Below are 14,767 nucleotides of genomic sequence, written 5' to 3'. Positions count from 1 at the left end.
GAAAGGGACAGGGTTTTGTTCTTTCTGGATTCCATTAGAATGACTATAGCAGAGAAAGGGACAGGGTTTTGTTCTTTCTGGATTCCATTAGAATGACTATAGCAGAGAAAGGGACAGGGTTTTGTTCTTTCTGGATTCCCTTAGAATGACTATAGCAGAGAAAAGGACAGGGTTTTGTTCTTTCTGGATTCCCTTAGAATGACTATAGCAGAGAAAGGGACAGGGTTTTGTTCTTTCTGGATTCCCTTAGAATGACTATAGCAGAGAAAGGGACAGGGTTTTGTTCTTTCTGGATTCCCTTAGAATGACTATAGCAGAGAAAGGGACAGGGTTTTGTTCTTTCTGGATTCCCTTAGAATGACTATAGCAGAGAAAGGGACAGGGTTTTGTTCTTTCTGGATTCCCTTAGAATGACTATAGCAGAGAAAGGGACAGGGCTTTGTTCTTTCTGGATTCCCTTAGAATGACTATAGCTGTAACGGTTTTCTGTATGAGAAGGAGAGTCGGACCAAAATGCAGCGTGTAGATTGCGATCCATGTTTTAATGAACAAACGTAAAACACGAATCAATGCAAACACTACAAAATAAAGAACGTGATGAACGTAACGAAAACCTAAAACAGCCTATCTGGTGAAAAACACATAGACAGGAACAATCACCCACAAACACACAGTGAAACCCAGGCTACCTAAATATGGTTCCCAATCAGAGACAATGACGAACACCTGCCTCTGACTGAGAACCATATCAGGCTGAACATAGAAATAGACAAACAAGACATGAAACATAGAATACCCACTCAGATCACACCCTGACCAATCAAAACATAGAAAATACAAAGTAAACTATGGTCAGGGCGTGACAGTACCCCCCCCCCCAAGGTGCGGACTCCGGCCGCAAAACCTGAACCTATAGGGGAGGGTCTGGGTGGGCATCTGTCCGCGGTGGCGGCTCTGGCGCTGGACGTGGACCCCACTCCATGACAGTTTTAATCCCCCTCCTAAACGTCCCTAAATAGGTTACCCACCACAATGATAACATGGGACAGAGGGACAGCTCGGGACAGAGGTAACTCGGGACAGATGGGTAGCTCAGCACTGAGAGGAAGCTCAGCACTGAGAGGAAGCCCAGGCAGGTAGTAGAAACTACCAGAACCTGGCTGGCTGGCGGTTTCAGCAGATCCTGGTCGACTAGCAGATCTGGAAGAATCTGGTCGACTGGCGGATCTGGGAGAATCTGGTCGACTGGCGGATCTGGGAGAATCTGGTCGACTGGCGGATCTGGGAGAATCTGGTCGACTGGCGGATCTGGGAGAATCTGGTCGACTGGCGGATCTGGGAGAATCTGGTCGACTGGCGGATCTGGGAGAATCTGGTCGACTGGCGGATCTGGGAGAATCTGGTCGACTGGCGGATCTGGGAGAATCTGGTCGACTGGCGGATCTGGGAGAATCTGGTCGACTGGCGGATCTGGGAGAATCTGGTCGACTGGCGGATCTGGGAGAATCTGGTCGACTGGCGGATCTGGGAGAATCTGGTCGACTGGCAGATCTGGGAGAATCTGGACGACTGGCAGATCTGGGAGAGTCTGGACGACTGGCAGATCTGGAAGAGTCTGGTCGACTGGCAGATCTGGAAGAGTCTGGTCGACTGGCAGATCTGGAAGAGTCTGGTCGACTGGCAGATCTGGAAGAGTCTGGTCGACTGGCAGATCTGGAAGAGTCTGGTCGACTGGCAGATCTGGAAGAGTCTGGACGACTGGCAGATCTGGAAGAGTCTGGACGACGGGCAGATCTGGACGAGTCTGGATGACGGGCAGATCTGGAAGAGTCTGGACGACTGGCAGATCTGGAAGAGACTGGTCGACACAGACTGGCTGCTCTGGCTGCTCCATGCTGACTGGCAGCTCTGGCTGCTCCATGCTGGCAGACTGCTCTGGCTGCTCCATGCTGACTGGCTGCTCTGGCTGCTCCATGCTGACTGGCTGCTCTGGCTGCTCCATGCTGACTGGCTGCTCCATGCTGACTGGCAGCTCTGGCTGCTCCATGCTGACTGGCTGCTCTGGCTGCTCCATGCTGACTGGCTGCTCCGGCTGCTCCATGCTGACTGACTGCTCCATGCTGACTGGCGGCCCTGGCTGCTCCATGCTGACTGGCGGCCCTGGCTGCTCCATGCTGACTGGCGGCCCTGGCTGCTCCATGCTGACTGGCGGCTCTGGCTGCTCCATGCTAACTGGCAGCTCTGGCGGCTCCTTGCAGACTGGCAGCTCTGGCGGCTCCTTGCAGACTGGCAGCTTTGGCGGCATCCTGCAGAAAGGCAACTCTGGCGGCTCCTTGCAGACTGGCAGCTCCTTGCAGACTGGCAGCTCCTTGCAGACTGGCAGCTCCTTGCAGACTGGCAGCTCTATGCTAACTGGCAGCTCTATGCTAACTGGCAGCTCTATGCTAACTGGCAGCTCTATGCTAACTGGCAGCTCTATGCTAACTGGCAGTTCTGAACAGGCGGGAGACTCCGGCAACGCTGTAGAGGCGGAAAGCTCTGACAGCACTAAACCGGCGGGAGACTCCAACAGCGCTGAAGAGGAGGAAGGCTCTGGCAGCGCTGAACAGGTGAGAGACTCCGACAGCGCTGGAGAGGAGGAAGGCTCCGACAGCGCTAAACAGGCGAGGCGCACTGTAGGCCTGATGCGTGGTGCTGGCACTGGTGGTACTGGGCCGAGGACACGCACAGGAAGCCTGGTGCGGGGAGCTGCTACCGGAGGGCTGGGGTGTGGAGGTGGTACTGGAAAAACCGGACCGTGCAGGCGCACTGGAGCTCTTGAGCACCGAGCCTGCCCAACCTTACCTGGTTGAATGCTCACGGTCGCCCTGCCAGTGCGGCGAGGTGGAATAGCCCGCACTGGACTATGCAGGCGAACCGGAGACACCGAGCGCAAGGCTGGTGCCATGTAAACCGGCCCAAGGAGACGCACTGGGGACCAGCTGCGTAGAGCCGGCTTCATGGCATTAGGCTCGACGCTCAATCTAGCCCGGCAGACACGCGGAGCTGGAATATACCGCACCGGGCTATGCACCCGCACTGGAGACACCGTGCGCACCACTGCATAACACGGTGCCTGTCCGGTCTCTCCAGCCCCCCGGTAAGCACAGGGAGTCTGCCCAGGTCTCCTACCTGGCATAGCCATACTCCCTGTTAGCCCCCCCCCCAAGAAATTTTTGGGGCTGCCTCTCAGGCTTCCATCCGCGTCGCCGTGCTGCCTTCTCATACCAGCGCCTCTCTGCTTTCACCGCCTCCATTCTACGGTAACTCTCCTCGCATTGCTCCAGCGAATCCCAGGCGGGCTCCGGCACTCTCCCTGGGTCGGCCGCCCACCTGTCGATCTCCTCCCAAGTAGTATACTCCATACTGTACTCCTCCTTGGGCTGTTCCTGTTGTTTCTTCTCCCGCTGCACCTTAGTGCGGCTACACTCCCCTGGTTTAGCCCAGGGTCCTCTCCCGTCGAGGATTTCCTCCCATGTCCAGAAATCCTTATTGCGCTTCTCCTCGCGCTGCTCCTGCCTGTTGACACGCTGCTTGGTCCTTTTGTGGTGGGTGATTCTGTAACGGTTTTCTGTATGAGAAGGAGAGTCGGACCAAAATGCAGCGTGTAGATTGCGATCCATGTTTTAATGAACAAACGTAAAACACGAATCAATGCAAACACTACAAAATAAAGAACGTGATGAACGTAACGAAAACCTAAAACAGCCTATCTGGTGAAAAACACATAGACAGGAACAATCACCCACAAACACACAGTGAAACCCAGGCTACCTAAATATGGTTCCCAATCAGAGACAATGACGAACACCTGCCTCTGACTGAGAACCATATCAGGCTGAACATAGAAATAGACAAACAAGACATGAAACATAGAATACCCACTCAGATCACACCCTGACCAATCAAAACATAGAAAATACAAAGTAAACTATGGTCAGGGCGTGACAATAGCAGAGAAAGGGACAGGGTTTTGTTCTTTCTGGATTCCCTTAGAATGACTATAGCAGAGAAAGGGACAGGGTTTTGTTCTTTCTGGATTCCCTTAGAATGACTATAGCAGAGAAAGGGACAGGGTTTTGTTCTTTCTGGATTCCCTTAGAATGACTATAGCAGAGAAAGGGACAGGGTTTTGTTCTTTCTGGATTCCCTTAGAATGACTATAGCAGAGAAAGGGACAGGGTTTTGTTCTTTCTGGATTCCATTAGAATGACTATAGCAGAGAAAGGGACAGGGTTTTGTTCTTTCTAGATTCCATTAGAATGACTATAGCAGAGAAAGGGACAGGGTTTTGTTCTTTCTGGATTCCCTTAGAATGACTATAGCAGAGAAAGGGACAGGGTTTTGTTCTTTCTGGATTCCCTTAGAATGACTATAGCAGAGAAAGGGACAGGGTTTTGTTCTTTCTGGATTCCCTTAGAATGACTATAGCAGAGAAAGGGACAGGGTTTTGTTCTTTCTGGATTCCATTAGAATGACTATAGCAGAGAAAGGGACAGGGTTTTGTTCTTTCTAGATTCCCTTATAATGACTATAGCAGAGAAAGGGACAGGGGTTTGTTCTTTCTGGATTCCATTAGAATGACTATAGCAGAGAAAAGGACAGGGTTTTGTTCTTTCTAGATTCCCTTAGAATGACTATAGCAGAGAAAGGGACAGGGTTTTGTTCTTTCTAGATTCCCTTAGAATGACTATAGCAGAGAAAGGGACAGGGTTTTGTTCTTTCTGGATTCCCTTAGAATGACTATAGCAGAGAAAGGGACAGGGTTTTGTTCTTTCTAGATTCCCTTAGAATGACTATAGCAGAGAAAGGGACAGGGTTTTGTTCTTTCTGGATTCCCTTAGAATGACAATAGCAGAGAAAGGGACAATTCCAACTACTGTATCCTGCAATATACTGTTGTTAATCAAATTCAATCAAGGTATACAAGTACCTTTTTTTTCCCAAAGCAGAGATGCTGAAACATTTTTTGGGCCCGTGCTACAGAGGTCTCTATGGGCCCGTGCTACAGAGGTCTATATGGGCCCATGCTACAGAGGTCTCTATGGGCCCGTGCTACAGAGGTCTCTATGGGCCCATGCTACAGAGGTCTCTATGGGCCCGTGCTACAGAGGTCTATATGGGCCCATGCTACAGTCTATATGGGCCCGTGCTACAGAGGTCTCTATGGGCCCGTGCTACAGAGGTCTATATGGGCCCGTGCTACAGAGGTCTATATGGGCCCGTGCTACAGAGGTCTATATGGGCCCGTGCTACAGAGGTCTATATGGGCCCATGCTACAGTCTATATGGGCCCGTGCTACAGAGGTCTATATGGGCCCGTGCTACAGAGGTCTCTATGGGCCCGTGCTACAGAGGTCTATATGGGCCTGTGCTACAGAGGTCTATATGGGCCTGTGCTACAGTCTATATGGGCCAGTGCTACAGAGGTCTATATGGGCCTGTGCTACAGTCTATATGGGCCCGTGCTACAGAGGTCTATATGGGCCTGTGCTACAGTCTATATGGGCCCGTGCTACAGTCTATATGGGCCTGTGCTACAGTCTATATGGGCCCGTGCTACAGTCTATATGGGCCTGTGCTACAGTCTATATGGGCCCGTGCTACAGTCTATATGGGCCCACTAATACTAGTAGAGGCCCAGTGCACTAGTTTTGTATTATTTTGTGTATATTTTTTCAGGGGGTGTTGTATCACCCTCGTCACCCCTACTTCCCGTGGCTATTGTGCTGCGGCATCCCATGGAGCCTGCACTATTTAGTGCACCGGCAGCACTCTGCCACCTAGAGGACACAGAGTGTAACAGCAGACACAGTTCTCCACATGTATAAACTGCTTATGTATGTAGCATGATTTAGTGTGATCTGGGACTGATGTAACTTCCTGCTCTTCTACAGATTATCTGAAGAACCTTCCTGAGGACTCGTCTGACTACAAAGACACGCAGGGTGAGTGGAACAATGTTGATCAGGCTGTGTGTGACAATGTCCGGTGAGATGCCATTTCTCTCTCACAGACACTCTCACGGCATGTTAATCATGTTGACCTTACAGCTGCTCTGGGCATAGTGAAGGAGGTGGCCAACCATGCCAACGACATCATGAAACAAGGGGTGAGACGTCACACCATGTCCATCCTCATGAGAATTCGGCCAAAGGCATCCCATTGCATTTCCTCTGACCCCGGTCTGTCTTTATCTTTCAGGATAACTTTCAGAAGCTGATGCACATTCAGTACAGTCTGAACGGACAGCATGAGATTGTTCAGCCAGGCAGGGTGAGTGTTCAGCACTATGACACGCACGCACACACACACACACCTGTGATCTCATCTGTTGTGATCACTTCTTGTCCCCAGGTTTTTCTTAAGGAGGGCACTCTGATGAAGCTGTCCAGGAAGGTCATGCAGCCACGGATGTTCTTCCTGGTGAGTACTGACTGATGCCCCCGGGGGTAGTGGAGGTCTCAGTGTGATACCTGACCCGTTACAGTTCCAACACGGTCTGTAGACCAGAACATTACCCCCCCCCCCCAGTATCTGTATGTTGATGTGGCGTGTGTATCTGTCTCTCTAGTTCAATGACACTCTTCTGTACACCACTCCAGTTCAGTCTGGTCAGTATAAACTCAACAGCATGCTCTCTCTGGCGGGCATGAAGGTGAGTACAGGCAGGGCTGAACACACATTTACCCTGGACAATACTCTTTTGAAGTCTCATCGAAAACATGTGTTTATTGTGTTCAGGTGAGTAAGCCCAGTCAGGAGGCGTATCAGAATGAACTGAACATTGAGAGTGTGGAGCGTTCCTTCATCCTGTCTGCCAGGTGAGAACCCGGTCACCGACACACCTGAACACCTGAACGTGGCGCCTAACATTATGGACATTCTGATGAGTCACCCTTCTAATTTGTTGTGGGGACCATTGTAATAGCTTTTGATTGGTTACAAAGGCTTCTGTTGTTGTTTCTGCATTGCAGCTCGGCCACAGAGAGAGATGAGTGGCTGGCGGCCATCGCCACAGCGATAGATGACCACACCAGGAAGAAGATCACCTTCATCTCCAGCCGGAGTCAGGAGGAGGTGAGGCAGTGTGTGAGTCAGGAGGAGGTGAGGCAGTGTGTGTGTCAGGAGGAGGTGAGGCAGTGTGTGTGTCAGGAGGAGGTGAGGCAGTGTGAGTCAGGAGGAGGTGAGGCAGTGTGTGAGTCAGGAGGAGGTGAGGCAGTGTGTGTGTCAGGAGGAGGTGAGGCAGTGTGTGTGTCAGGAGGAGGTGAGGCAGTGTGTGTGTCAGGAGGAGGTGAGGCAGTGTGTGAGTCAGGAGGAGGTGAGGCAGTGTGTGAGTCAGGAGGAGGTGAGGCAGTGTGTGAGTCAGGAGTAGGTGAGGCAGTGTGTGTGTCAGGAGGAGGTGAGGCTGTGTGTGTGTCAGGAGGAGGTGAGGCAGTGTGTGTGTCAGGAGGAGGTGAGGCAGTGTGTGTGTCAGGAGGAGGTGAGGCTGTGTGTGTGTGTGTGTGTGTGTGTGTGTGTGTGTGTGTGTGTGTGTGTGTGTGTGTGTGTGTGTGTGTGTGTGTGTGTGTGAGAGAGTGCTTGTAACATGTATAGTTCCAGCCCATTCGACTGACTGAATATGGGAACACTCAGATCCCACTGTTACCATCGTCAGTATAATTTTGCTACAATCCACTTGTTATGGCTATAACCGTCTCTCTCTGTGTAGGCTGATGGCGTGTGTGACAGTGGGGCCCCGCTGGGTTCTAAGGCCCCTATCTGGATCCCAGACCTGAGGGCCACCATGTGTATGGTCTGTACCTGTGAGTTCACCCTCACCTGGAGACGCCACCACTGCCGAGCCTGCGGGAAGGTAAGGAAGGGACAAGGGCCTTAGTTTACAATGGTTCACCACTATACTCAGTAGGATGTGTGTGTGTGTGTGTGCATACGTGTGTGTGTGTGTAGTGGTTTTCTCACTCACTGTGTGTGTATTGCAGGTGGTGTGTCAGACGTGCTCGTCCAATAAGTTCTATCTAGAGTACTTGAAGAACCAGCCGGCTCGTGTGTGTGACCACTGCTTCGTCAAGCTACAGGAGAACAGTATGCGTCTTTTACATGAATACATATGAAATATTAAAGTCATTTAGCTATTTCAAATATTAAAGATGGAATGAATTGAAGTTAAGTAATGATTTAAACCCTGTGTTGTTTGTTATTGTGAATTCATTATGTATGTCAGAAGGTGCTTTGTGTTCGTGTGTTTCCTAGGTGACCGTGTTGCTTCTGGGGCGCTGTCTCCTACTGCCAGATCTGGGGGATTCTCTTTCTCCAGGAAACAGAAGAAGATCCCAGCTGCCCTCAAAGAGGTGTCTGCAAACACAGAGAACTCCTCCATGAGTGGCTACCTACAGAGGTCGAAGGGCAACAAGAAGCAATGGAAGAGGCTATGGTTCGTCATCAAGAACAAAGTCCTGTACACCTACGCCGCCAGCGAGGTAACACACCTACGCCACTCTAGTCACAAACACACGTTTGTGCCTGTGTGTGTGTGTGTGTGTGTGTGTGTGTCTGTGTGTGTGTGTGTGTGTGTGTGTGTGTGTGTGTGTGTGTGTGTGTGTGTGACATGTGTACCTCTCTCCCTCTCTCCAGGACGTAGCTGCTCTAGAGAGCCAGCCTCTGCTAGGATTCTTCCTGCGGGAGGAGAAGTGTGGCCCTTTCCAGAAGCTGCAGTTTAAACTGTACCACAAAAACACCCTGTTCTATATCTTTAAGGCTGACGACATCCCCACTGCACAGAGGTAATGGAAATTCCCTTTGGCTTAGGGATCAATAGAGTATCCATCAATCAGGAGGGGACCACGCTGTAACACCAGAGCGTGGGAGGGTGAAAGCATTCATATAGTTATTTTATCAATATAACGTTTATTGATGAGTTTGTTTTTTTCCCCCAGCTGTCATTGCAATAAAGTTCATGTTGTGTTTCTCAATTTTCTCTCAGGTGGATAGAGGCTTTCCAGGAGGCCATGATTCTTTAACACCTAAACCAGTCAGCTCATGTCCTTCCCCTGGAGCCAGTGGACACGGACACCTTTTGATCCTTGACCTCTAGACACATGTCAGGGGTCAGCAGCTCAGGAAGCACTCCCCACACCCCGAGCCCCGATGAATCGGTCCGGCTGCCTGCCAGGAGACCCCAGAGTCCCAGTGGTGTGAAGAACAGACATCATTGTCTTTCTAGTGAAAATATGGACTTTGTGTCAGCTCTACATTACATTCATTGTAAATGTTGGGATCCGTTGAAAGTTTGACCTTGGTAAAACTACTATGCTTCCAGTGGAGCTCTGCGGTTATGGGCATGTTGAGCCTCACAGGCTGCATATCTATCTGCTCTTGATCTTAGATGGAAATGTTATGTGTCACAGCTGTGGGTCAAAGGTCATGTCCTGAAGCGTGTGTGTGTGGAAGTGTTAACAGAATTATTGTCTGTGGACAACCTGCTACCTTATACAGGGGTTCCCACGGTCCACAAAAAGCCTTGAAAGTCATTGAAAAGGATTTGATTTAAATTGATTTACATTATCCTTGAAAAGTTAAAGGATTTTGTTTAAAAAAAAATTGGGGGGGGGGGGGGGGGTAACGTATTGTAAGAAATGTTTAAACTCAAATATTGATGAATTATGGAAATTGGAATGATGATTAGAGTGGGAACCTTGCATGATGGGATGGATACCAGTTACAAAGAAGGGTGAGAAAGCAGTGGGTTCTCTCTGAGTAGGGAAGCTTCTCTGGTGCACTGCCAGTGGTTGGATTGAACTGTGAAAAAACAGGGTGCCACAGAGACACAGGAGGTGAGCATTTTGCTCCTTAGAAATATAGCAAAATTACAGGGGTTGGTTTATATTGTTATTCTCTGTTAGGCTTAACTCAGTACATCTACCACATGTATAATGCAGTATACTGGATAAAACTGGAAATGGCATAATGTCAATATTTTACTACACAGCCTATAGAACAAATGCATTTTTAAAGAGTATATGCTAGAATCAGAAGCGGTGCTTGGGTAATATGTAGAATTGGGAGAGTAAAATATACCTTTTTTTTCCCCTAAAAGTCAAGAGAAAATATTTATATAGAACTGTACATTTCTCAATGTCCATAATTATGTGATTTTAGAAATATGATTTATTTGATAACGGATACTATCTTTGTCACTTTTGTAATAAGTAGTAGCTACCTTTTGTATTGTATGCCATGATGGTTGTAAAAGCACGTGTTGTAACAATGCCTCACTAGTTTGTTTTAAACTGCCACAACAGACTTGTTGGATTCATTAGGAGGAATCTTTTAATCCAGGCCTCATTTGTATAATTTTTTTTATTGAATAATTTAAAGTGGACAGATTACAAAAGAATGTTTGTCTTTTGAGCTAGACATGGAATGGAGAATGAAATGTATCCCTTAGGAATTGCTCACTAGCAATAAAGCAACATCCAGACAGTGCCTTAAATATGCTCAATTATCTTGTAATAATATAGATACAGAAAACGTTATTTCATTATGTGGTGCATTGTTTCATTAATTATTCATTTGAATTAGGATATTATATTATCACAGTGACTACTTTGGCCGGCCCATCTGACATTTAACAGTGTAAATATCCATTATGTATTTAAATTGAAAATTGTTTCGAGTTTACATTTAGTACTTCAAATGTACTAATCAGGTTGCACTACTACACCATTGTGGCAGTTGGCCTTATGGGAAATGAAGTTTATAACGCAGAGAAGCATTAGGGATAACTCAAAACAGATCATATTTTACAGTGACTAAATGTCCCGCCATTCTTAAACACAATCACTAGAGAGCCATCGTGTCTCGTCTGTAAATAATATTTCTGCAGAACTGTCAGGCACCACTTTTTAATAAAACCTCTGAAAGTGACTTTGCATCTTGGCCTAATTTCATGCTTTGAGACATCAAGGGATGAGGGAGTTAATACATCTTTCAGCCTCAGATTACTGTCACTGAGTTATTTTATTGCATAGTGCTGATTGATGTGTGGGTGCAGGCATTTCTTTGTGGGTGTGGATTCTTTGCATGTGTGTGTGTGTGTTTGAGGCGCGAGTGTGTGTGCGTGTGTGTTTAAGTTTGACACTGATTAAGAAGTCTTCCTCGGCTGTCTTATTTCTGCTTTGAGCTCAGTGATCAAAGCACTGTGTTGAGGGAGATAAGAGTATTTCAAAATATGACTCATATTTACCCACAACTCCAACGTTCACTCTCTGTGGGTTTACTCAGCTCCTTTCTTCCTCTGAATAAGATAATTCTGCATATGTACAGTGCCTTCAGAAAGTATTCATACCCCTTGACTTATTCCACATTTTGTTGTGTTACAGCCTGAATTCAAAATTGATGAAATAGATGTTGTTTCTCTCATTCATCTACCCATAACGATAAAGTGAAAACGTTTTTAGAAATGTTGGGAAATGTATTTAAAATGAAATACAGAAATATTGCATTTACATGTGTATTCACACCCCTGAGTCAATACATATTAGAATCACCTTTGGCAGCGATTACAGCTGTAAGTCTTTCTGGGTACGTCTCCAACAGCTTTGCACACCTAGGTTGTACAATATTTGCACATTATTATTTTTTTTATTTTTCAAGCTCTGTCAAGTTGGTTGTTGATCATTGCTAGACAGCCATTTTCAAGTCTTGCCATAGATTATCAAGCCGGTTTAGGTCAAAACTGTAACTAGGCCACTCAGGAACATTCGATGTCTTATTGGTAATTAACTTGTCTTTTAGGTTATTGTCCTTCTGAAAGGTGAATTTGTCTCCCAGTTTCTGTTGGAAAACAGACTGGACCATGATTTCCTCTAGGATTTTGCCTGTGCTTGGCTCTATTCTATTTCTTTGCCAATGACATGTATACCCATAACATGCTGTAGCCACCGTCATGCTTGAAAATATGAAGAGTGCTACTCAATTATGTTTTGTGTTAACGTTAACATGTTAACATAACGCTTTGTATTCGTGACATAAAGTTTCTTTGCCAAATTTTCTGCAGTTTTACTTTAGTGACTTATTGCAAACAACAGTATCTTTGTCGTGCCTGGGTGTATTGATACACCATCCAAAGTGTAATTCATAACTACACCATGTTCAATGGGTATTCAATGTCTGCTTTTTTATTTTATTTATACCCATCTACCAATAGGTGCCCTTCTTTGCGAGGCATTGGAAAACCTCCCTGGACTTTGTCGTTAAATCTGGGTTTGAAGTTCACTGCTCGATTGAGGGACAGTGTGGGGTACTGAGATGAGGTAGTCATTAAAAAATCATGTTAAACACTATTATTGCACACAGATTGAGTCCATGCAACTTATTATGTGACTTGTTAAGCACAATTTTACTCCTGAATTTAGGCTTGCCATAACAAAGGGGTTGAATACTTATTGACGCAGACATTTCAATTTGTACAAATTTCTAAAAACATAATTCCACCTTCACATTGTGATGTATTGTGGGTAGGCCAGTGACACAACATCTGTTACACAACAACATGTGGAAAAAGTCAAGGGGTGTGAATCATTTCTGAAGACACTGTATGAAAATACATTTTAAATGTATTACTATTATCCATATTTTGGGAGCATTTTATTATGACTAAGCAGCATGTCGTTACATTTGCTTCTAAAGATACTTGAAACAGGACAGTTAGCTTCTTGAATTTTTCTATAATATAGTCGTCACATTTTGCTCATAAGTAAGAGACACTTGAGACAAGACTGTTATCATGGTTACATTATTATTTAAACATTTTTTTTTTTTTTTTTTTTTACAATAGGTTAACCGGTTTGTCATCAAATTGTTTATAATATTGAGACACTTCAAAATGTACAGTTAGGTGGTAACATTTTCTAACTACGGTTTACTTTACTCATTTACTGTCATCACAGAACAGAAGAGAAACAGCGCATGAAACTGCTTGAAATGCTGTGCATTGACTAACTACTGTTAGACTTGAAATCACGGACGGAACTATTGTGGACCGGGAAGCGTTTCAGCCGGAAAGTACAACAGTGTCCGTTACCCAAATCAGTCCCGTCTAAAAATGGCGGAGTATATACATGTCGTTCGAAGGGCTTTGGGACAGTTAGGAGGTCACGGGGGTGTGAAAGGCTTATTTGTTCAGTTATTCAGGTCAGTATAAGAGCGATATAATGTGTTTTGTATTTTATAGAGGTGGTTGTCACTTTCAATGCATTTACTCGAGATAAATAAGTGTGTCCCCAGTCGACAGGCAACCTGCTAGCACTAACTACCTACTTAGTTAACTGCTGTAGCTGGCTAAATTGGTAAACAAACGGACTCACTGCTCTGTTTAAAAGCTGTTTTAAGGCTACTTGATTATGTGATCTCTGACCTGTCTCCGGTCTGACAAATTAGACATAGTGCTAGTGGATGGGCTAATGGACTAGCCAGCTAGACTATGTTTTTGTTACAGGGCAAATGATGTGAAAACGGGAGCGCTGATTGGCGTGGACAAGTATGGGAACAAGTACTTTGAGGACACACGCTACTTTTTTGGTAAGGTTGAACAGACCGAAACCTCAGCTCACATGACCAGTAATGGCCTTCGGCTATGTACTGCAGTGACAATTATCATATCTCTGAATGTAGTCCACAAATGTTATATTTTACATATGAGTTGATTGGTCAGCCTGTGGGGAAATCAAGTAGTAGAAAAGTGTGGTAGAGAGGGCTGTTCAAAGACCTGTAGTGTACTCAGAGTAACACCTCTCCTTGTCAGGTCGTCACCGCTGGGTGATCTACACAACGGAGATGAATGGAAAGAACACCATGTGGGAGGTGGATGGCAGCATGGTGCCCGCTGAATGGTAAATGCATCTCACTTGGTTTGACACAGGTGGTGTTGCCTCTATCGCAGTGACTTGGCCATTGCCATGTTGGAGATACTGGCCTTTATAGTAAAATTGCTGGCCTCAATATGGAATTGTAACAGATCTGGGTGGAACTTATTGAGTTGATGTACTGGTGTCTAAACCCTCAACCTTCTATTGATGAACTAGCCTATTGATTAAATGAGTACCTGATTCTAACTCCCAATCTTAAATCTCCTCAGGCATCGCTGGCTCCACTGTATGACAGACAACCCTCCCACCACACACCCCCCTACACCTAAGAAGTTCCTGGCGGAGGTCCACCAGTTCAATGTGAGTGGTTCGGCCCAGGCGTACGTGCCCTACTCCACCACCCGCAAGAAGATCCACGAGTGGGTGCCCCCAAAGGCTCAGTGACCCTGCTGTGACCTGACCTGACCTTCAACTTCTGACCCATGACCTTGTTCTGTAAATTAGTGTGATTTCCTTGCTTCCTTCCTTTCTTTGCTTCTAAATAAAATTTAATCTATATGGACACTGGTGATTGCTCAGTCCTTATGTGTGAAACTGTGGGCTGTTATGTCACTAGTGACTAGTTGGCTGACTAATGACCAGCTCTCCACGAGTCTGGGATAAACATGTTAGCAACATGAGTTTGTTTGAGAGGTTTTTTAAGACTTGACTTAGACTGGACCATTGTAGAGGTGCAGATTATGAGGTAATATAGAGATTCTCTGAGGGTGTTAGATGGTCTGATTTGTGTGTGTGTTGCAGACAGCAGGATATTGCTGAGCTGAGAAAAGGCTGCAATATTTCACATGGGGGTACTAGGA

At 46.4% G+C, this 14,767-nt stretch overlaps 2 protein-coding genes across 4 annotated transcripts in view; both read left to right on the top strand.

The window, feature by feature from the left end:
• The window catches only part of LOC110500037 (FYVE, RhoGEF and PH domain-containing protein 6), a 30,969-nt gene extending 19,999 nt beyond the window's left edge, over positions 1-10,970 (top strand). For 2 of the 3 annotated variants that reach the window (XM_036957327.1, XM_036957324.1), the window contains exons 9-20: positions 5,937-5,987; positions 6,093-6,151; positions 6,244-6,315; positions 6,397-6,465; positions 6,614-6,697; positions 6,784-6,863; positions 7,017-7,119; positions 7,751-7,894; positions 8,022-8,124; positions 8,293-8,519; positions 8,674-8,822; positions 9,023-10,970. In XM_036957327.1, coding sequence (XP_036813222.1) covers positions 5,937-5,987; positions 6,093-6,151; positions 6,244-6,315; positions 6,397-6,465; positions 6,614-6,697; positions 6,784-6,863; positions 7,017-7,119; positions 7,751-7,894; positions 8,022-8,124; positions 8,293-8,519; positions 8,674-8,822; positions 9,023-9,059 — 1,178 coding nt within the window. In that variant the 3' untranslated portion in view covers positions 9,060-10,970. The remainder of the gene's footprint in view (positions 1-5,936; positions 5,988-6,092; positions 6,152-6,243; positions 6,316-6,396; positions 6,466-6,613; positions 6,698-6,783; positions 6,864-7,016; positions 7,120-7,750; positions 7,895-8,021; positions 8,125-8,292; positions 8,520-8,673; positions 8,823-9,022) is intronic. The other variant, XM_036957326.1, reaches the window with a different exon arrangement.
• Positions 10,971-13,076: 2,106 nt separating this feature from the next.
• On the top strand, positions 13,077-14,471 carry LOC110500036 (NADH dehydrogenase [ubiquinone] 1 alpha subcomplex subunit 12). Its single transcript, XM_021577148.2, has 4 exons — positions 13,077-13,233; positions 13,538-13,620; positions 13,844-13,931; positions 14,177-14,471. Exons 1-4 carry the CDS (start codon positions 13,145-13,147, stop codon positions 14,349-14,351), a joined length of 435 nt encoding a protein of 144 aa, XP_021432823.1. The 5' UTR covers positions 13,077-13,144; the 3' UTR covers positions 14,352-14,471.
• The last annotated feature ends 296 nt before the right edge of the window (positions 14,472-14,767 follow it).

This window comes from Oncorhynchus mykiss, chromosome 21, assembly GCF_013265735.2.
Source record: "Oncorhynchus mykiss isolate Arlee chromosome 21, USDA_OmykA_1.1, whole genome shotgun sequence".
Lineage (NCBI taxonomy): Eukaryota > Metazoa > Chordata > Actinopteri > Salmoniformes > Salmonidae > Oncorhynchus > Oncorhynchus mykiss.
This window is presented reverse-complemented; position numbering and strand designations above follow the sequence as displayed.